Source organism: Acinonyx jubatus, chromosome B2 (assembly GCF_027475565.1).
Source record: "Acinonyx jubatus isolate Ajub_Pintada_27869175 chromosome B2, VMU_Ajub_asm_v1.0, whole genome shotgun sequence".
Lineage (NCBI taxonomy): Eukaryota > Metazoa > Chordata > Mammalia > Carnivora > Felidae > Acinonyx > Acinonyx jubatus.
This window is the reverse complement of record NC_069385.1, coordinates 115,273,999-115,296,347: the sequence shown is the minus strand read 5'-3', so window position 1 is coordinate 115,296,347 and position 22,349 is coordinate 115,273,999. Positions and strand designations below refer to the sequence as shown.

General features: G+C 52.2%; 1 protein-coding gene across 1 annotated transcript; it reads right to left on the bottom strand.

The window, feature by feature from the left end:
- Positions 1 to 791: 791 nt before the first annotated feature.
- Positions 792 to 20,481, bottom strand: BNIP5 (BCL2 interacting protein 5). The gene is made up of 12 exons (XM_053222879.1): positions 20,273 to 20,481; positions 11,967 to 12,577; positions 10,885 to 11,004; positions 9,312 to 9,376; positions 8,818 to 9,058; positions 7,673 to 7,804; positions 6,162 to 6,220; positions 5,641 to 5,878; positions 4,390 to 4,521; positions 3,446 to 3,510; positions 1,755 to 2,012; positions 792 to 1,010 (listed from the first exon to the last, which is right to left on the bottom strand). The coding sequence occupies exons 2-12, from the start codon at positions 12,571 to 12,573 to the stop codon at positions 975 to 977; spliced, it is 1,953 nt and encodes a 650-aa protein (XP_053078854.1). The 5' UTR covers positions 12,574 to 12,577; positions 20,273 to 20,481; the 3' UTR covers positions 792 to 974.
- Positions 20,482 to 22,349: the final 1,868 nt, after the last annotated feature.

Genomic DNA, 22,349 nt, shown 5'->3' with positions numbered 1-22,349 from the left:
AGGGATCCCCAATCCGCAGGTCTTCTCTATCTGAGGCCTGCAGACTTCCTGAGATGTGTCTACAAATCCATATGGGCATTAAGTACCATTGGTGCACTGAATAAATTATTTGTTGCATATAGATGCACATCCGTTTAAATGCATGAATCCTTTGGGCACTCTGGTGAGAGATGAAACAAAAATTTATTTTAAAAAACTACGACTCATTTGAAATTAACATTTTAAAAATGCCAGCAGGACTTCCACGTGATAGTGGGGCATGATTTGGGCCCCTGTGGAGCAAGAAAATACATGAATGTGAAAAGGGCACATAAGTCGGTATTAGGGTTAGTCCCAAAATGCAAAGGCTTGAGTCAAGGTAGCTCCCCATTTCCTCCCTAAACCCCAATTTAGAGATAGAATGACTGGTTCCACAATTCCAGTGGAGGACCAAGGCCTCCCAAGGAATGCCTGGCAGAATTGCCTGGATCTCAGGAGCGATCTCAGGAGCTCTCTCCCTCATTCGTTCATGCATCCAACGAGGACTTAAAGACTGTCTCCAGCTCTGTGGGGTGTATTTGGCCACAGAATGAAAGCACCGACAGCCCCCCTTTAGGGAGATTTCAGCATGATAGAGTCAGAAGGGGTCCGATGGGTCACATAGTCTTGCCCAAGGTCTGGAGAGGAGGGCACACAAGTACAGGGTCTCGCAGCAAGTTTGGGGCAGGTCAGCCGGCGGAGCTCTGGTCTCCCACCTCCCCAGTCCTCCCCAGCTCCTTCCGCTAACATGGCCTCTGCCTCCAGTTAAGAACGCTTTGTGTATCTCAGTCTCAGAGAGCCCACAAAGGCTCAGGGACACAGGTGGCCATCCACTCTCGTCTTCATTCATGTCTGTGAAGCACTGGATTGGGCTATCGTGAGGCATCTTCCGAGGCTCCTGGTCAAAGCCGCCATTGTTTGATAGCTCAAGGGAACTTGAGCACAAAGCACAGCTCTTAATCTGGACTCTGGCTCTCAGGATTTGTGATGTTCTGGGAGGAGAAAAAGAACATAGGTTTTAGCCATAGCCCAGTTACTTGTGGGTCCTACTCTAGTAACAACAGGCTCCTAATTTAACGTATCAACACAGCACATCAGCTGTCACCTCTGGACCTTTACTCACTACCTCCTGCCTGCAGTGCTCTCCTGGCCCTTTCTCCCCCTCCCCTTTCTCCTCGCCATCCTCCAAGGGCAAAAATCTACGCCTTTTGACATAGATTTTGGAAGGCTTCCAGGACCAATCACTTCATTGGCCTCAGCGACCACTAATCTGGCATTTTACTGATACTTAATTTTGTCATCAGTAAACATTCTGTCTTTTTCTATAGCAGAACCATCCTCAGGCTCTCACAGCACCTTGCACAGCTAGGCACAGTGGAGGCTCTTAACACCTATTGGTTAAATGAATGAATGGATGAATGAGTGAATGAATGGTTATTAAAACCAGGAGATGGAGTTAGGGCCACTGAAGATATCAGAACTGATGTTTCTATAATGTCTCTCACAAAAACTCCACAAGCTACTGCCTAACCCAACCTAGAGGGCAAATTCTCCATAATAACCCCATATCTGGGCAAAGAAAATAAAGCTGAGGAAAGTGAGGTCAAAGGTCTTAAGGAGCTTCCATCGGGAAAACAAGCCAACGTAGAACTCAGCAGGGGAGGGGAGAGGATGGTAAGAGGATCCTGTTGGGATCTTGAACTTGTCTTCGCTTGTGCTGTCTGGCTCTTTCTCACCTGCTGGGCCTCCCTGTACGGGAAGTGGGTGTAACTGGCATGGCTGTAGCACAGGCCCATGAGGCTGAAGACGGCGTGGCTATTGTTGCTGGCAAATTTGTTGGTGAAGCCAAAGGCAAGCTGGTAGGGTCTCTTGGTGAGGTTCCTGCCCAGCTCAGGAGAGCGGGCTTTCTGGCTGTGCAGGGTGGCTGCCAGCTTCCTGAGGGAGGAGTCCGAGACCTTGTAGAAAAACCTCTTGAAGCTGGGATGTCGCCTGATCTGGAAGCAGAAATGAAGGCAGGCCGTCAGTGTTGCTGGCAGGTAGCCGCCTTCCCCCAACTGCTCCCCCCCCCCCCCCCCCCCCGCTTCAACGCCACGAGCCCAGACTGGGCTGGACACCTCCCGTCCCTGGGATGAGCTTCCTTGTTAAATCCTTCCTCTACCTCTAGCCTCTCAGAATCTGCTCTGTGAGGTTCACCTCCAAGCAGCAGGACAAGGTGGGGGAAAAAAAAAAAGTGCAGGTCTTTGTATAACGGACGTTTCAACGGCATTTACTCGCTCTGTGACTTCTCTGAGCCTCTGTTTAGTCATGTGTTAAATGGCAGGAACGATACCCCCACCCGCACGCAGTGTTGTTGGGGGAAGGGGAGGAAGTGAGCTAGCTGATGTCAAATGTCTCACGCAGAGTGGATGTTGGATGAATTTTCGTTCTCACTTTAAGTCGCCTCCTCTCAATACCTAAGTGTCCCAGTTTGCGCTCCCCCAGAGACGAGGGCTCGGGTGCAGGTAGTGATGCTGGGAAACAGCGATGGGGGAATGGAGATCTGGGGTCGGAGGGGAAGGCAGCCCACGCAGACTGGCTGCTGAGCGTGTTCCTCACAGGGCGCTCCGGGAGCCCGCATAGAGCACACTCCTCAGAGTTAGCCCTACGAGGGGCAAGGGGCCTGAGTTATGTATACACCAGCTTCCATGAGCCATTGGCTGAGGGCTGCTTCTCGGGAGGTGGGGGGCGATCATTCTGGCTTCCCACGTGGGTGGTAAAATGGTTCTAGGGGCCGGTCCTCAGGCCAAAAGATGCGGGTGCCGGCAGCAGCGAGGTGGGCCGGCGTGCACTGTGGCGGGAAGGCGAGGTACCCACAGCGTCCGCTATGCTCATGACCCGTCCACGGCCCGTGCTCATCTCTGCCACCTCAGATGCGATCTCTCTTGCTCTCTCCAAGTAGACTGTGAGGTTTTCAGTCTATCTGTGAGGCCACAGGCTATCTAGCAGGAGAGGACAATCTAAAAGCGTGGAAGGATTGGAGACCACATAGACGCTGAAATGTGCGACAAGACAGAATGAAAAGGAGCTAGCAGAGGACGAGATCAGCAGGACCCGCAGGCTGGACTTGGGGGAAGGAGGGAGGTGGGACACGAGCTGAACTGCAAGGGGGATTTGGATGGGGGGGAGGTCCTGGCTGGCAGGATAAACCTCATGAGCATTATATTATTGTAAACTAACATTTATCTCATCTGCTATGTGGCCGGCAGTTTCCGTACATGCACTAAACTTTGTCAAGTAGGTAGTTACCCACCCCACCCCACCCCCCCTGCATTTTGCAAAAGAGAAAACTGAGGCTCAGAGAGGTTGAGGGACATGCCCAAGGTCACCTGGATGCAGGGATAAGGATTGAACTCAGGCCCCAGCCTTGGGGGTACCGAGCACTCCTCACCTGCTCCCCCAACTGGCCATCCACTTCTTGGAGAAGGGCCACCAGATTCTGGATGACCAGCTCCTCTAAGGAAAACAAAGAAGGATTCAGGGGCTGTTGACAAGTTCTGCAACAACACATCCATCTATCACAGACGGCACTTTGTCTCTAAAGCACAGCACACAGATTCGTTTCGAAGGGCAAAGAAAAATCTTCCCCGAAACTAGGGCTGGAGAGTGAAAGCTTTATCTGAGTTTGTTGTATAGAAACTGAAAGGACGTCGGCCAGTTGAGCGTCACCTCAGCTCCATTCGACAGATGGGGAACCTGAGACCTCCCAGTGTCCCCAGTCCAGGCTACAGAGTAGCGTGGTCAGGAATGGGAGCGGGGGCCCAGAGCAGCTCATCAGAAAGCAGGGGTGGGGGGGACGCCACAGCCACAGATGCCACAGGAACACACCCACCGGTCCGGGCTGTAAAGGGCCACACGCACGTGGCGGCCTGCACCAAGACCTAATCGCAAGCATTCAGGATATTTGTGGACCTTTTGTGATCAACTGTTGGCAGCTTGAAATCAGCCACGGTGGGAATATTTACATCACAGCAATCTGCAAACGCTACAAATCAGGGCTCCCCTCCTGCCCCCGCCCAACACCCACCCTCAGCCTGTTTGCCAGTCCACCACTGGTTATGAGACCCAGGGCAAGGCAGGAATTGGATATGAAACATTCAAGCAAGCCCACCGAAGTTACATCCCACCGAGCAGACAGGGTTCTCTACGAGAAGAGAACTCTCCATCTGCAACTCTGCCCCAAGAGCCCCCGTTGAAAGGCCAACCCTGCCTCCTCCCTGCCCTGCCAGTGTCTCCCCAGCCTTCCCAGTCTCTACTGGAATTCAGCCTGTCAGACCCATGCAAAAAGAAGCCCTAGGCCAGCTGACCCAGGAGAGAGCAGGGTGGTATACTAACTAGATTCGAACACTCTGTCTGGCTGAGGTCCCCCCTCTGGCTGGTGACTTCTGGTCTGGGAGGGCGCGTCTGAGGATCCCACAGGTGTCTCTTCTGCAGGCGAGGACTCCTGGAACTCGACATCTTCCAGGTCTGAGGGCAGAAAGGAGATGGTGTGAGTGTGTTTTGTGCCTGTTTCAAATCCACAAGTCCACCACGGGGTCCAGGTTCTGACAAGAAACCATCCAAAGACACTGGCACCAGACGGGGTCCTGGTTTCCCAGGCTCCTCAGCAAGCCCGCAGCCCCCCGGGCCCGCCTCAGAGGCGTTCACGGGGTCTTCTTTACCCCCTCTGGAAATCTCATTCCTCTTTTCTGCCACCAGCCCCCTCTGCCTCCTCACAGTCCGGGAGGAAACAAAGCAGGCCTGCCAAGATCCCCCTAAATGAGCCCACTTCCCCGTGACTCTGTGAGGCTTTACTGAATCACTAAGCCTGTCTGAACCTCACTTTCTCCATCTGTCGAGTGGGAATAACAAGACTGACTTCACCAGGCTGTAAGTGGGCTGAACGAGATCCCATGTGTGAGCGTGGCATGCAGTAGGCACTCCATAAATGTCAAGGGAATCACTGTATACCTCACACTTGGCAGTGGTGAAAAAGCAGAGGCCCAGGCCATATCCTACTTCATGAGACCCGGGTCTGTGTTTCCTCCTTAGCTTTCGGGTGAGTCTGATGCCCTTAAGCCAATAAACCGATGTGCTGCTCTCACACTGCATTTGTTGTTGTTATTGTTTTAGTGTTTATTTATTTTGACAGAGAGAGAGAGAGAGGAAGAGAGAGAGAGCATGCACATGAGCAGGGGAGGGGCAGAGAGAGAGGGAGAGAGAGAATCCCAAGCAGGCTCCCTGCTCTCAGCAGAGCCCTATGCGGCACTCGAGCTCACGAACCGTGAGATCATGACCCAAGCCGAAATCCAGAATCAGAGGCTTAACAGACAGAGCCACCCAGGCGCCCCAAACGGCATTTGTTTTTAAGTGTTGGTGTGTTTTTGTATGGGTGGAGGGAGGGCGTGTGTTGTGGGTGGTGAGTCCAGCTGGCAGCCAGCGGCCCCCTCCTCTCCGCAGCCCTCCCACACCTCCCTGCCCCACTCAGAGCTGAGAGCAAGAGAGTCAAGCCTGAAGCAGAGGCCACGAAGCTGGCCAAGCCCGCCCTGGAGGAGGCCTGGGGCCAGAGGCAACCTCTGTGACCATGGCCACGCGGGGCCTGCTTACCGGGGCTGTTGGAGGTGGAGGGCTGATGGCCCCCCACACACAGGGGCAGAAAGCTGGGCCTCTTGGGCGGCCGGGACTCCAGGCTGGCAGCACTTGTGGCCCCCGCTCTCCTGGGCTCCTTGGGGCCATGTCTCTTATAAGAAAAAGCTTTTCTGAGGCTGGACTTCTTCTCTTGGGATCTCCTTCTGTAGGGTGGGGACAGGTTTTCTACAGCCACCTCTGGTTCCTGGACTCGAAGCTGTTGCGGGGGAGATGAGAGAAACTGAGCCAGGGCCCCGACCATGAGGAGATTGTGAGTGAGCCGGGGAAGGACCCGTTGGGGAGCAGAGGGTGCGGCCTGGCCAGAGCAAGAGTGGCCGGCAGCGATGGGGGTGGGGGTGGGGGCTTGGGGAAGGAGGAGCGACAGGAGCCAGGCTCTGGAAAGATGTAGCATGGGGGAGGGCAGGGAAGTTATTATGCCAGGCAGGGGTGGGGGTGTTCATAGTGAGGGTCAAGATCTACGTGGGGAGTGTCTTCCTCACCTCTCCCCCCTGCCCTTCCGCATCCTGGAGTAGGGCAATGATCTTCTGGATGAATTCTCCTAAAAAAGAACAAAACGTTTGCAAAGCATTTCTACGGTCAGTCCTCACTTCCTGAGGCCCAAGTGGCTTCCTGGCTGACTCTCACAGGTCTCCAGGTGCTAATGAGCTTGCACTTATTGGGTGTCCCAGGCCCTGGCCTGCGGACACCTCAGACTCCTCGGAAGTGGCCTGAGGGCAGAGCTGCAATACGTTCACGTCTCCATTGGTCAGCGAACACCCAGATGTGCCACTTTAAGTGTGAGGAAAATAACAGAGGCCGCTGCCTCCAGGAGAAGGCGCCTCAAGGCCATGTGGAAAGGCCTGGTCCCCAAAAGTCCCCTCACCCAGCACCGTCCTCTTCTACTTAGAACAGGGGCCCTTCTCAATTCCCCTTCAAGGCACATTTTCTGTGAAAAGCAGGTAAGATAGGATGGGGGGGTGGGTGGGGGAAGTAGATCTTTAAAAGTATCTTCAGGGGCACCTGGGTGGCTCAGTCGGTTAAGCGTCCGACTTCGACCTAGGTCATGATCTCACGATTCGTGAGTTCGTGCCCCGCGTCAGGCTCTGTGCTGACAGCTCGGAGCCTGGAGCCTGCTTTGGATTCCGTGTCTCCCTCTCTCTCTCTCTCTCTCTCTCTGCCCCTCCCCTGCTTGCGCTTGGTCTTTCTCTCTCTCTCAAAAATAAATAAACATTAAAAACAATTTTTTTTAAATGAAAATAAAAAAAAATCATGGGATTGAGCCTTGCATCGGATTCTCTTTTGGAAATTTGCTGGGGATTCTCTCTCTCCCTCTCTCTTTCTGCCCCTACCCTACTCGCTAGCCAAGGCTCTGCCACTGGTAAGGGGTTAATAATAGCATCAGCAGCTGCCATTTGTGGTGTTTCCCTCCTGTGGCCCCTACCCACCGCCCGCCCCCACCCCCCGCCAGCCTCTCAATTTCTCCCCAGGCTACAGGGCTACACAACTACAACAATAATAGCAGTAAATGGCAGGTAACATTCATTAGCTCTAAATAGCTTATTAACTGCTCTGCTTTATCAGCATTAATTCCATTAGCGCCTCCGAGGACTCTAGGATCTAGGAACTGGTATTACCCTCATCTCGCAGTTGAGGACGCTGAGACCAGAGATGAAGTAACTCATCCAAGTTCACACAGATGGAAGAGGTCAGAGTCCAATGCAAACCCACGCCCTAAAGATCACATCATCTACAGAGCCCGTGCCACGGGCCAAGGCTTTCCTGGCATGGCCTGTGCCGGCCTCACCGAGGAGGGCGTCCTCACTGTTGTGATTTTACTGCTGAGGCTCACTTCGAGTAAGACAGGGGTCTGTGCTCTGGACCCCACACTGCCCCTTCCTGGCCTGCGGCCCCCAGAGGAAGTCAAGGCCAGGTTATTGCCTCTCTCTGGGTCAGTATGGGGTCAGGACGGATGATTTCCGAGGGGTGTCTGAGAAAAGGAGGGGGTACTAACTGAATTCCAAGGCTCTGTTCGCCTGCAAGTCCTCTTCGGGTCCCTGGCTCCCTGCTGGGGTGGAAAGCTCCAAGGGACTCAGACCCCCACTGTCTGTAGGCAGGACCTCTTGGACTTTGGGTTCCTCCGAGCCTGAGAAGCAAGATGAAATGGCGGGTGTGTTTAATCAGGGTGAGGGTGTTAACTAACACACAAGTTAGAAGAGGTTCCAGAGTTCACCCCATGGCTAGATCATGCAAAGGCCTTGCTGGGACAGAGGTGAGCTGTGGGTCAGGGTCAAAGCTCTGATGTACTGGCCCAGACCTAGCTCCCTTGCCCCTTTGCACCTCTTTACAACCGGCTTTCCTGGGCTTTGCCCTCCTCTCCTCCCTTCCCTGGCAAGCTCATCCCTCTGGCATCTTGGCTTGGAGTGTAAATGCCTGATTCCATGGCACGAAGTAATGCAGCAGGGCCAGAATCCCCCTGCACGAAGGTATCTCCAGTTGTGGCCGGAAATTCCACCGCCGGGGCTCCTTTTTAAAATGTAAATTCCCCTGGCCAGGCTAAGCGGCTAGGCTGTTCCTCCCTGGCACCCAGGATGATCCTTTCTCTCTGTAGCTCAGGTTCCATCACTGGTGGGCCACAGAACCTTGAACACATTTGTTTTACCTCCCCAAGCCTCAGCTCCCCCATCTGTAAAATGGGGATAATGATACGGCTATGAAAACTGATTGAGTATAGACACACAGTAGGGAAGTGTCTTATTTTACAGGTGAGGAGACTGAGTCAGGCACGGAGATGGGGAATGAGGTAGAAAGTACAGGTCGGAACTCAGGCCTCCTGCCTCCCAGGCTGTGGTTCCTTCCTGCACAGCTGCCCCCTGCCGGGGTACAGCAGCTGAGGCTGTGGAGAGATGCGGAGGGCTAGGGGATTCCTCGGCACAATTTCCACGGGGGGCTTAGCTGGACTGCCCAGAGAGGTCTCGTGTAGGGAGGTGACCTGCTGACATCCCTTTCTCCTCCCTACTGCCCTCCCCACGCTGCTCAGAGCAGAGCAAAAGTCAGAACTAGGAGGGCGGCCCTTCCAATGGCCGATTCCAGCCCTGCAGAAGGTTCCAGAGCTGGAGGCAGCTGCAGTGTTGCTATGGTAACCCTGAGCCTGCTCACCAGGGCTGCTGGAGGTGGAGGGCTGATGGCCCCCAACACACAGGGGGAGAAAGCTGGGCCTCTTGGGTGGCCGGGACTCCGGGCTGGAAACGTCTGCAGGCCCAGCTCTCTTAGCCTCCTCAGAGCCATGTTTCTTATGAGAAAATGCTCTCTTGAAGCTAGACTTTTTCTCTTGGAATTTCTTCCTGTCAAATGACACTGGAATCTGTACAACCACCTCTGGTTGAGGAGCTTGAAGCTGCTGTGGGAGAAATGAGAGAAACCGGTGGGTCGGGCCCTTGACCTTGAGGAGAGGGGAAGGCTCTCTGAGAAACAACTAAAGAGCAGCCAAGTGCTTCGTGGTGGCCCCAGGCGAGGGAGGTGACAGAGCCTAGAGCTGGGGAGCACTGGGCAAGCGGGCCTTGAGCAGGAGGAGGAGGAGGAAGCAGCGAGCCCCCCCCCCCCGGGGGGGAGGGGGGGATGGGGGGGGTCTACACAGACCGTTTGCTCCTTACCTCTTCCTCCCACTGGTCTCCCACTTTTTGGAGGAATTCCACTATCATCTTGATGATTTTATCCTCTGGAAAAAAGTAAATGCACCCAGTTAATCTTTCTAGATGCCCCGAGAACTCTTTCTAATGACTGTCTTGAACTTCTGAGATCAACTGAGTCTCTATTAAGTGAAGATGCTGTTAGGCCATGGAAGTGGCGAAAAGCACCATGTCCCAGGAGCTAGTCCTTCTGAGAGAGGCTTGGGAGATCCACAGGGAAAGGGCGGGAGGCCAAAGCGCAAAATTTTACCCAGGCAATTTCAGGTCAGTCCTTCAAGCATTCAACCTGTGACCCCATTATTTCCTCTGACCTTTACGGATTTGTAAATATCTGCTTTGGGTTCGGCCAGCCGTGTGACCTTGAGTAAGTCTCTTAACCTCTCTGTGCCTTCGTCTCCTTCCCTGTGAGTGTGAATCATGATCCCCGTCCCCGCTTCCCTCAGCAGGCTGTCAGGCCATCAAGGAACTCTGCTTGGAGATACTTTACAAGGCTAACGCTGCAAAATTCCGGGAGGGGAAATGGTAGAGACCCAGCGACACTAAGGTGCAGGGCAGAGGGACCCCAGCAGGCCTGACACGGACAGCCTGCCGCATCGATGCCTCACACCACATCTTTACAGAGAAACCACAAACGACATGAATGGCTTTCTTTGATATCCCGGCTGACTGATCCAAAGACAATAGGCCCAGAGTTGCCTCTGCTACCTGCCAGCTGATCCATTTACAGAAAAGGTTTGTTTAAGGCTCCCTGGTCCCTGGACTGCAGATTTTTTCACCCCTCACCTCTCTCTCATTTATAAATCCTGCTTGGCTTTTGTTCCTTGTCTCAGTCTACCAGCTGACTTCTCTCGTCTGAAAAAACAGCATGCAAAATAAACAGCCTGCAAAATAGCCAACTAAATGCCTTTTAGTTACTCTCTGACAGATGCATAGATGTTTGACATCTCTTAAAATATGCCCCTTCCTTATAGGGAATTAGATTAGTAGAGCATTCATTATCGATTTTATTAGGGGCAATAACAGCATTGTGGTTGTGCGTGACACTGTAGTCATTTCTCGGGGATGTGTGCTTACATATTTAAGGATGAGGGATCATTTTCCTTAAAATGGTTCAGCCACAAAATTACACACGCACACAATTCCGAAGCCAATATTGGCCTCCGGTCGACGATTGTGAGTATAGGAGTGTGCGTACAGCTATTCCACGCTGGCATCTATTTAAAAATATATATAAGTTCTATATTCCTCCATATCACATTCCTTCCATAAATCTCAAAAGACTAAAAAAAGTCCCATGCTCATTAACACATAAGGCAGGAACATTTGCCAGTGGCCGTTCTAATTCCTGAGACTCCCTTCTGTGAAACTCTAAAATAAGTAAATGTGACCAGAAGCGCCAGAAGGAGCAAGATCAGTACATGCATTTTGAGAGGGACCATCCAAGGTGCAAGCAGTCATCCAGAACAATCCATCTCATTTGGTAACGGCCCCCTCCCCGGCTGCGGGGCAAGAGGACACTAAGAAGATGAGGACTCACGGTCAAGCTGTCTGAGTTCCTCTTCGGGCCTATGACCTGTGGCTTGAGAAGAAACCTCGGATGCTGCAGGACCCCCAGCTTCAATGAGCAAGGACTGGTGGAGACCAGAACCTTTCCCACCTGGAAGAAAGATGAAAGGAAGCGTATGTGTGGGGGATGGGAGTAGTGGCATCAGTGACATTTTTCTGACTTTGTTCGTGAGCACAATAAAATGACACAGAATTCACAGCAGGATGGGCTGCTGCAGCCATCACTAGGCTTAACCAAAAAGAAAAAAAAAAAAAAAATCAGAAACCTGCCAAGGTTTCCATCTGAAAAGAGGTGGCATCAACCCAGACATCCTTCTCATTAAGAACAGGGAGAGTTTTGAGAGCTACAGGGCAAAGCTCTGTCTCCCTCCAGGTGCCTGTGGGGCATTCAACCCCAGGACCTGAGAGTCAAAGAAGAAAGGCACCTTGGGGGGGGGGGGGGTCCAGCTTCCTTATTTTACAAATGAAGAACCAAAGGTCTCTGAGAGGGGCAGCCATCTGTTCAAGGTCACAGAGCAGGTGTATTCTGGAAATAGCCAAGTATAGATCCGGCCTCCAGGGCGGATGGCTCTATCTACTTCTCTGGCCCCATCCCCAGTCCTCGCACAGGGATCAATGCTGGGGGCTAGGCTTCCCCCCTCACCTCCCTCCCTCCCTGCCTTCCCATTTCTCCTTGGTCTGTGCTCCTTCAACTAGAGTACTTAACAACAGCTGCCACTTAACGGAGCACCTTCCGCGTGCCAGCTCTGGGCCACAGCTACCCAGGAGATAGCAACTGTTATCATCTCCATTTCATGGACGAAAAAAATATCGAGGCTCGGGGAGGAATGTCGCCAGACCCAGGTCACACAGCTAATGAATGGCGGAACAGGGGTCTGACCTCAGGCTTTCAGCCACCGTGCTGTTCTGCCTCAAAGAAATTTCACGGTGGTGCTGTCCCTGATGGTTGTCCCAACTTCCACGTCCCCTCTGTTGAAAGGTTTGAGGAGTCAGCTTAGAGTACCCTAGCCCTTGGGGTTGGGGCAGCGGGGTTACCAGGCATGGTCTGCTCACCCTTGGGTGCTGGGCCCAGGTCAGCCTCCTCAGGGCGTGGGGCGGCAGCCATCTTGGGCAGCCCTATCTCTTGGCCTTCGGCCTCCTGATCTTGGGCCCCCTTGGTTTCGTCAGCAACATGTTTCTTGTGACTGTGTTTCTTGCGACTGGCCTTCTTGTCGTGGGCTTTCTTCCTCGGAGCTGTCTCCCCTGGTGCCTCCGGGGTTTCTGCAGGCTTGGGGAAGCCCTCCTTCCCTTTTGCCTTCCGGCTGGCCTTTTCTTTGGGCTCTTCCGGGCCTGTCCTCAGGAGGAAGTTCATCAAGGTCTTCAGCCACCCCTGCTGGCCCCGTCTCTGGGTCTTTTCCTTCTTGGTGTCCTGTGGCAGCCTCTGGTCAGTGGGAAGAAACTCCCTGGTCTCTTCCAGGCTGTGGGCTGTGGCCGTGGCATCCTGGGCTTCCACAGACTGAGCTGGGCTCTGGGGACATCTGCTCCCATCGCTGGCTGCCTGGTGAAGCATCCTCCTGGAGGGGGTAGTGGGCAGGGAGAAGCACCGGCGGACCTTCTTGGGGCTCTGCGACGTATCCAGAGACCTGGCTCTCCTCCCTGACAGATGCTTCCTGGGCTCCATTGCACTGCAAACAAAGCAAACAGCTCCCTTACCGGAGACCTACCAGAGACGTGGTGGCGGGTTACCAGTGCTGCCCCGTGCGCCGATCCACCCTGCCCATCAATGTGAGTGATATCAGCCCTCAAAGCTGCTGTCTCCGTTAAATTCCTCAAAAGCCCTGGGAAGGAGGGCTATCCTTGTCCACATTTTCCAGAGGAGGAAACTAAACTATGGGAGGTCATGCCCCAGACGTCACAGCTGGTCTATAACTCCCCTGGGGCCTCCAGAAGGAGCAGGACCTTACCAACACCTTGGTTTCAGTCTGTGGAGACCCGATTGTGGACTTCGGACCTCCAGAACTGAAAGATAATGAATTCGTTTTGTTCCAAAGCCTCTAAGTTTCTGGTATTTTGTTGCAGCAACAATAGGAAGCCAGGGGCCAAGTCCTGTCCCTGGGGACTCTGGGCAGCTCATGTGCCACTGTCCTCACTTGCAATATGCCTGAGACCTGCCTGTCTGTCTCACAGGCCGTTAAGAATATTTCACAAGACAGTTCGGTAAATGGCAACTCTACTCCTCCAATCGCTTGGGCCAAAAATTTGAAGTCATCCCTGACTCCTTGCTTTCTCTCACTCCCCACATCTGATCCATCAGCAAAGACTGTTGGTTCCATAAAGCACACCCAGACCCTGACCTGTCTCCCCAGTTCCTTCAACACTGCCTGAGTCTAGCCCCAGTTCTGCTGGCCTGGACTACCATAATCACCTCCCAACTGGTTCTCCTCCTGTCCTCTCATCTTCCTTCCAGATTCTCCCCTCGGAAGCCACGGGGCCTTTTCCAACCTAAGTTAGAGCACGTCACTCTCCTGCCTCCAACAGCCCCCCTTTCACTCAGAGTCAAAGTCAAAGTCCTTATAGTGGCCAGGAAGGCCCTGTACAACCTGGTCCCATTAAGCCTCCTGCCACCTCTCATCACTCACTCTACTCACACAAGCACTGCTCGCTGCCTCAGGGCCTTCACACTGGCTGTTCCCTCTTTCTAGAACATTCTTATGGTTTGTTCCCTTGCTTCCCTTCAGGGCTTTACTGAAATGTCACCTTCCCAGAGACGCCCTCTCTGTGCACCCCTCGTGAGCACATACTCCCCACCTGTACTACGTGATGTTATGCAACATCACACCTTGGTGTGTGTCATTGTTTATTGTCTGAGTCTCTCTCCCTTCCCTTTGTCTGTTTTGCTACGTCTTGTATCTTGGGTGCCTAGAACAGCTCCTGGCACATCACTAGCACTCAATAAGTACTAATTCAACAGATGAATACATGTACTACACAAACATTTAGTAAACTGTGCAATATATAGGGTATCTTTGGGTGTGTAGTTAACCTACAGGAAATGTACATGAGAGCAGCAGGGGCCTTTCATTCTCCATCCAGAAGGAAGCAGCTGCCCATGCAAAAGACAAAAAGAACCATCTCCTCCTGGGCAGCATTTTAAGCAGGCCAGGATGGGAACAGTGAATTTCATTTGTGTGTCTTTAATCTGAAACTCCCGTGGCTTCCCAATTTTTCCAAAGTTGTTCAGACCCCCTTTGCCCTTCGGTGGAAGTTTAAAAAAAATTTTTTTAAATGATCTTGAATCCCAAATCTGAGCCCCCCCCAGAGTTTCCCGTGGAGTTCAGACACCTGCACTGCCTATTTTAATTGGTAATCATCGCCTCATCATGCATTTACTAAGTATTATTTAGCGTGTTACATATTCATGTATTATGTATTTACATCGTGTCTCCTACGTTTACTGACTAATTCATTCCTTTAAAATGTGCTCTGTTACATGTCCAGCTTATAGGCAAAACCAGCAATCTATAATTGCGATTTCAGATGTTCAAGGATCCATGTGAATAGGAGGACAACACGTAAAGAGAGAGGGGAAAAGCATGGGGAAATACAGAGAGATTTGAAGGTGACTGTAACATTCGGGGAGTCTTCCCTCCTTCAAGCACGAGTCTGGGGGAGGAGGGACTGCAAAGGGCGGCCAGAGGCCAGTGGGCAGCAATAGGCACACGCGGACAATCTTGGAGGAAATGAGAAAATGGGCTGGGGAGGAAGCAGGCAACTTGGAAAGCTTTATTTGTTGTTTGATGTGCCTTAAAAGGAACATTTGAGTTACACAAAAACTCGTAGCACGACATGTCTGTACCTTATATGGAAATTAACTAATGCTCTTGAAAACCTTCGGAGGCTGCCTTATGGTTGTGCTTTCAAAATACCGTGTAGGGTGGGGTAAGCCGAAGAAATCATAGAGGAAAATATTCTCTTTCTTCTCATTTATGTCTTTCAACAAGGGTTTAATAAGCACACACTAAGTACCAGGAATTACGGCCGGTGCTGGGGATAATGAACCAGACACAGGTTGTGCCCTCAGACAGAATGCTCTGGTCTTCTTCAAATGGGCACCCCAGTAAGTGGTGGTGACGGGAATGCTCTATTCTGTCTCTCTCTTTAGTAGCACATGGTCTTAAGAGAAGATAAATTTAGGTTGAAGCTCTATTTAATTTAAGATCCAAGTCAGCGGGGCCAGAAATATTTACTGAATGGTGTTAGGGTTCTCTCTCTTTTTTCCATATATTCCTGTGGTCAGGGCACAATGGGTGGGGTTGGCAGAGAAGCTGTTCGATCACAAAACCACCGAACCAGCGGAACACAACAGAACACCCTAGTCCGGCTCAGTCCCTCTTCTTCATACGCTAACTTGGCTCCAGGGGTGGGGGGAGGGGGAGGACATCGCGCAGGGGGGGGGGGGGACATCGCGCATTTCCCAGCTACTGGGAAAAGAGGCGCAATAATCTGTTTAAAAGCTGTCATTGCTATGGAAACGGTTTCCACCATGGCTGATGGCCGCAGTAGCGTCCTCTTGCATTCAAAGGACATGCCGCAACTTGCAATCAGAGCATCAGTACAATGCCACCAGGCAGTGGTTTCCTTCTTAATGTTTTCTCCAGAAAACTGCCTTGGTTTGGCCACCCCTTCCCTGGAACCACCGTGCCCTGTGCCCAGAGGGAGGGAGCAGTAGCTGCAGCAGCCCCAAGGGCTGGGAGAGGCTGTAGCCATTGGAGCGTTTCCCCAGACAGACTCCAGGATCTCCCAAGGCCTCCCGATTCCAAATCCAGGGACTCTTCCCATGCCTCGTCCTTCCTTATGGGGGGGGTACTGCAAGGGGGGGGGGGCTGCAGCACTGGATACCGTGTTCACACGCCCCCTCCGTGCTTCCCGCAACTCTTCCCCCTTCAGGCGGCGGTGACCCAGCTCAGCCCGCTCTCCCCCCACCCCTGCTCCTCCTCTGGAACACTCCAAAGATTCTGTCTGCCAGCACCAGCCCCAGGAGTTGAGAGCGTGTGGCTTGCCAAGGAGGCCAAGCCCACCCACCTCCAGGGAGACACCCTGGAAAATCCTCCCTTTGGCCAGCGTGTCCTCAGACTTTTAAAGCCCTGAAAGGATTGTGTTTTCACGCGCACACGCGTGCTCACACACGCACACACACACACACCCCAAATTCTATGGGTGCTGAAATTAAATCTTTGCAGACTTTCTGACTGTAAAATTCCGCCGATCCAGAACTCATCGAAGCAAGACCTCCTCCTTCCTTCCTCTTTTTAAGTGTGTTGCACCCCAGCTTTGCCTGGGCGTCCACCCACATGCACCCCGTCGGGGAATTTCACCCTGTCCTGGATGCACTTTCAGACCCGTAGCCCTGAAACTGCGGCAAACTGTTGCCGCATGGAAACCCAACTGCTCTCGTAAACTCGTTTATGGCCTTGGCAGAAAGCGGGCTTCAGAACAAAGTCCAAGTCTGCTCAGGAACACCCAAGTGATGTGCAGATCACGGGACTTCTGATAAGACGTGACACAGGCCAGTGACGTGTTAAAAAGAACAACCACCCACCAGGGAAAGCACACGGGGCTGACCTTGAGTTACTGTGGAGCAGGAAGTTTTCTGGGGTTTTTCTAAGCATACTGACACTTTTGTTTTCTTTTCTCAGTTACACACTGACCTCACCCGTACACCATTCTCCAGTTTATTCATCCGACTGCATTATCTCTAACTGCTCTGGTGCCAGTTCACAGGGATATTCTGCCGCCCCGCTTCTCCACCCCTGTGCTTCACACAACAAATGTTTAACAAATAGCTGGCCCCTCTGAGGGAGCGTGTGTGGCACCCACATGGGGGCCCAGAGTCTACACCCACAGACACTCACTGCTATAGACTGAATGTCTGTGCCCCACCCCCCAGGTTCTTGTATTAAATCCTCATGCCCCAGTGAGATGGTATTAGGTGTGAGGCCTCTGGGAGGTGATTAGGTCACAAGAGCAAAGCCCTCATGAAAGAGACTGGCTCCCTCCCCCCTTCCACCACGTAAGTGCACACTGAGAAGCTGACTGTGAACCAGGAGGCCCTCACAAGACTCCAAATCTGGGGGTCCCTGGGTGACTCAGTCGGTTAAGCATCCAACTTTAGCTCAGGTCACGACCTCCTGGTTTGTGAGTTCGAGCCCCGCATCCGGCTCTGGGCTGACAGTGCAGAGCCTGCTTGGGATTCTCGCTCTCTCCCTCTCTTTCTTCCCCTCCCACACGCGTGGGCACACGCGCGCTCTCTCTCTCTCAAAATAAAATAAACTTATAAGAAAAAAAGCACTTAAAAAAAAAAAAAAACAAGGGGCACCTGGGTGTCTCAGTCGGTTAAGCATCCGACTGCAGCTCAGGTCATGATCTCACGGTTCGTGGGTTCGAGTCCTGCGTCAGGCTCTGTGCTGACAGCTCAGAGCCTGGAGCCTGCTTCCGATTCTGTCTCCCTCTCTCTCTGCCCCTCCCCTGCTCACACTCTGTCTCTCTCTCTCTCCCTCAAAAATAAATAAACATCAAAAAAAAAAAACATTTTAGGGGCACCTGGGTGACTCAGTCAGTCGAGCGTCTAACTTCAGCTCAGGTCATGATCTCACGGTTCATGAGTTCGGGCCCCGCATCAGTCTCTGTGTTGACAGCTCAGAGCCTGGAGTCTGCTTCAGATTCTGTCTTCCTCGCTCTCTGCCCCTCCCCCCCCAAAATAAATAAACATTAAAAGAAAATTTTTAAAAACACCAACTCTGTTGGCACCTTGTCCTTGGACTCACAGCCTCCATAACTGTGAAGAAATAAAGGCTTGTTGTTTGAGCCCCCGGTCTATGGGTCGCTGCAGCCTGAATGGGCTCACATATTCTTGTGTCACAGAAGCACACCCAACACACATAAACCTATGTGGATTCATAACACGGTGTAGTTTTCTTGCCCCAAATGCAAGGGAATAATTGAGCTCATTTGCCACACACCCCTCCCCCTGCCCCACTCCCATGTCTACCTCCAAGTTCAGAGACAGGACCTGAGCCTGCCTGGTTCCCAGCTGAATCGGACAGGCTGGCAGTGGGAAACTGAGTCTCTGAAGGGTTGAAAGACCTGCCTGGGCTTGAGCTGGGGCTTGAATCCACCTCTCTGGATTCTAAATCTTTCCTTCTCTCTCCTACACCCGGTGGCTTTCCGTAAATATGAACACACACACAAGGACTTAAGGGTGAGCAAGCCTGCTTTCCACACCAGTGAAGATAACCACGTCTACACATAGGCATGCCGTCACCTGTGTACATGGAGTCACAGGTCTACATGTACCTTCGTACAGACACCTGTGCCACACAGGCAAAGATTGTAAACCCTAGGCGCGGCTCACAGACCCCTGGGCTGGAAGCCAATTAGTAGGCTGAAGGATCAAGGGCTGTACCCTGAGGTCACACTGACTTCTCATCGGCACAGGTGGCCCCACGGACACTCCAAAGTCCCGGAGTAGGAGTTCTGTCCAAGTTCAAAGCCTTCAACCTGGGCTCTCACAATGATGTGGGTCCCACCCACAGCTCACATCCCCCACATACAGTGTAGTGAGGGTCTTCTTGGGAAAGACCCTCCACCTCCACTGGCCAGACTCAAGTGGGGGACAAGGCTGTCATCTCTTCTTTCAACACTAGACCCATCCTCTACCCACGCCCACCTCTCAGGTGTTCGATGGTAACAATTCAAGGTATTCTTTCTCCTTTCTGGGGCTCCTAATAGGCTCTGAGCGCCAGAAGGGACCTGGAAGTATCTAGCCCCACCTCCTGCATAGGACTCTTTTATGCCACATTCCCACAGGGCAGACTGTTGGAACATTTCATGGAGTGGGAGCTCACCACCCTTCAAGGCAGAGCATTCCATTGTCAGCCAGCCCAGATTTTAAGGAAGCCCTCCTTAAAGCTAAGCTCAGCTTAAGTCACCAGCGGCCGTCCTGCCTACCCCTGAGGGGAGGCCGTGTCACCCCTTAAGCAGTCTCTGTTCCAGTCCATCGTCCCCATCACCCCGGTATCTGGGCACCTCCTCTGGATATTCCCCTGCTGGTCCTTGCCCACTTCAAAACGTGAGGCCTAGGCCAGGACAGAGGCTCCAGCCAGGGCCCAACCACGGCAGAGCACGACGGGACCTCTGCACGAAGCCTCAGATCACAGGGACATCTGAGCAACCACATGGCACCGTCGGGGGGCCAGCTCTGCCTAGGCCGACCTGCAGCATAGAGGGGTGGACTTTGACCATCTGCCTGTTCCTTATTGTCGCTGCCAGAAACACTTATAGCTGGTGCCTATTTTCCAAAGGTCAGGTATTTGCACGTCCTGAAGATCTTTCGAAACCCAAAAGAATGAGCTCCCCGACGGCGGAACTTCAGGCGCTATGATAACACAGTGGGGCAGACTTGGGCCGGTGCAGTAGGGCCCTTGTTGCCAAAGCTGGAAACCTCCTAAGAGGACTAGACTGTGTTCTGCTGATGCCCCATCCTGTCCCTACCCCATTGTGTCCTCTCTCCAAGACCACAGGCAGTGCAATGCTATAATCCCCCCTCAAATCCCTGTCAGAGCAGCAGGCCACCAGAACTCTTCACAAAATCTTCTTGTCCTTGGACGAAATTCCAAGAACGTGATAGAAATCGAATCCAGCCATGGGTAACAATAACACCTCCTGCTTATGCAAGGTTTCCCTTCACTATGTACCTTCACATAAAGTCTACGACTTGACCTCTACAGCACTCAATAAAGAAATGAGCAAGAGTCGGGACACTTGGATGGCTCAGTTGGTTAGGCGTCCGACTTCGGCTCAGGTCATGATCTCGCACTCCGTGAGTTCGGGCCCCGCGTCGGGCTCTGTGCTGACGGCTCAGAGCCTGGAGCCTGCTTCCGATTCTGTGTCTCCCTCTCTCTCTGCCCCTCCCCTACTCGCGCTCTGTGTCACTCTGTCTCTCAATAATAAATAAACGTTAAAAAAAAATTTTTTTTTTTTTAAAGAAAGAAATGAGCAGGAGAGATAGGTCATGCTGCTCCCATTCGACAGATGAGGAAACTGAGGCTCAAGGAAGTGAAATTCCTTGCTCAGGGTTGCTGGGCTAGTGAGTGGCAGGGCTGGGACTTGAATTCAGAGCTTGTAAGTCCGGCTGAGATGCCTTCACTGAAGTCTGCTCTTTCTAAAGATGAGGACACTGAGGCCTAAGGAAGGCCCAACAAGCTGGAGCAGAACTGGGGTTAGACTCAAGGTATGAGTCTTGGGTCTGCTCTACTTTTAGGACTCCCAAGATGTCTACCCACTACTCCGGCCCCCTAAGGAGAGAGTACTGTCCAACGAACCTCAGACCACAGAAGTCGCTCTTTTCTGTCGCAGGACACCTTCGGCCAGGACCTCCAGACCAGGGGGTTCTACGTCGGGTACCCTCGCATCGTCTGGGTCCGCTCCCTGTCGGCTGGAAGTCGTATCGAGGGGGAGTCCTCCTCACTCTCCCAGGAAGGAGATGCCGCTATTGCCGCTGTCACTTTCCAGTGTTTCAGAAGATGCTCTGGCCCCGGTCCCATGTATATATATCCTAACTTCCAGGAACTGAGCTCATGGGCAGCCAATCCAGAGAGCCGAGGGCCAGTGCACGCCAACCTTGGCCAGTTACGGCCCCGTCCCGTCCTATCACGGGGCTGCTTCCTGCTCTTCCAGCGATAGGAGGCTTACCTCAGCTACCCGGAGAAAAACGGTTTCACTTGACACTTCCCTATCACACCCAAACCTCAACAAGAAACCAGTGTTCAGAAAAAACAACCTTAGACCTGGCTGGAGGAAGGCCAGTCCTTGGAAAAGAAAGCAAGTCCTTATGGGGAACGCAGGTGGCGGGGGGGGGGGGAGAAGGACGAGGTAGTTTTTATCACCTCCACCTTCAGTTCTCTCCAAATAGAGAAGGCTCTAAAAAGAAAGGCCACTGAATGCAACACATCCATCCTTTGAGCTGGAGGAAAAACTCAAAAGGAGGAGTTGATAAGGGGCACGTTTTCCAAATCCCACTATCCCTGGATAGAGTCACCATGAATCTTGACAGAACATCTTAAGAAGCCTTTGGGGGGCGGGAGGGGGAGTGCCTGGGTGGTTCAGGCGGTTGAGTGTCCGACTTTGGTTCAGGTCATGATCTCACAGATAGAGTTCGAGCCCCACGTTGGGCTCTGTGCTGACGGCTTGGAGCCTGGAGCCTGCTTCGGATTCTGTGTCTCCCTCTCTCTCTGCCCCCACCCCACTCATGTTCTCTCTCTCTCTCCCTCTCTCTCTCTCTCAAAAATAAATTTTTTTAACATTTATTTATTTTTGAGAGAGAGAGAGAGAGAGAGAGAGACCGAGCGTGAGTGAGGGAGGGGCAAAGAGAGAGGGAGACACAGAATCTGAAGCAGGCTCCAGGCTCCAGGCCGTCAGCACAGAGCCCGATGTGGGGCTTGAACTCATGAACCGTGAGATCATGACCTGAGCCGAAGTCAGACGCTCAACCGACTGAGCCACCCAGGCACCCCAAAAGTCTTTTTTTTTAAGTTTATTTATTTATTTTGAGAGAGAGAGCATGCACGAGTGGGAGAGGGGCAGGGAGAAAGGGAGAGAATCCCAAGTAGGCTCCACGCTTGGGAGCCGGCAGCGAGGAGCCCAATGTGGGGCTCAAACTCATGAACCGTGGGATCACAACCTGAGCCAAAGTCAGGAGTCAGACACTTAACCGACTGAGCTACCCAGGCTCCCGGAACATCCTAAGAAGTCTTAAAAATCCATATGTTCACTTTCTGTAATGCCTGAATTTCTTTAGAGAGTTTATAATGTTTATAATAAAAAGAAAAAAGGGAACTAGCTTTATTTAAACAAAAGCAAAAATTGTTAGAGATCCAACTTTGGATCATTGTCATGGGGAGGCATCACCAAGTACATATTGAAAGCACTGCACTTCGGAGGTACGCAGACCTGGAACCATATGTCAGCTCTGTGACCTCCAGTGGGGGACACAATGTCTCTGAGTTTCTTATTCAAAAACTTAGTCACCTCAGAGGGTGATCGTAAGGCTAAATGTGATAATGCTCCTAAGGCAAAGAAGAAAATATAGTGCCAGGCATTTTTCTCTGTACTGTCTGTGTATTAGGAATGCCTAGCACCTAGTAAGTGCTCAATAAAGGGCCAATATTTTATGACTGGTAGCACAGTTATTAATATTTCATTCATCCTGCCAGCAAACAGATTTTGGATCCAGCTATGTGCTGGGCACTGTCTCAACCCTGAATTTAGAGGATTTATTAGCTCAAGAGCTGACCCAGTCTTCAAACAAGGGTTAAATTATATCCCTCCTATACACACACTTATTCTTTTCGTTTGTTTAATGAAACTACATTTTCTTAGCCATGTCCTCCTGGCCCCATC

Excerpts from the sequence above, each read along its gene's own strand:
- BNIP5 (XM_053222879.1), bottom strand. The coding sequence starts at position 12,573 with ATGGAGCCCAGGAAGCATCTGTCAGGGAGGAGAGCCAGGTCTCTGGAT. Across the intron at positions 9,377-10,884 it reads GGAACTCAGACAGCTTGACC|AGGATAAAATCATCAAGATG; the intron begins GTGAGTCCTCAT and ends ACTTTTTTCCAG. Across the intron at positions 3,511-4,389 it reads AGACAGAGTGTTCGAATCTA|AGGAGCTGGTCATCCAGAAT; the intron begins GTTAGTATACCA and ends TGTTTTCCTTAG.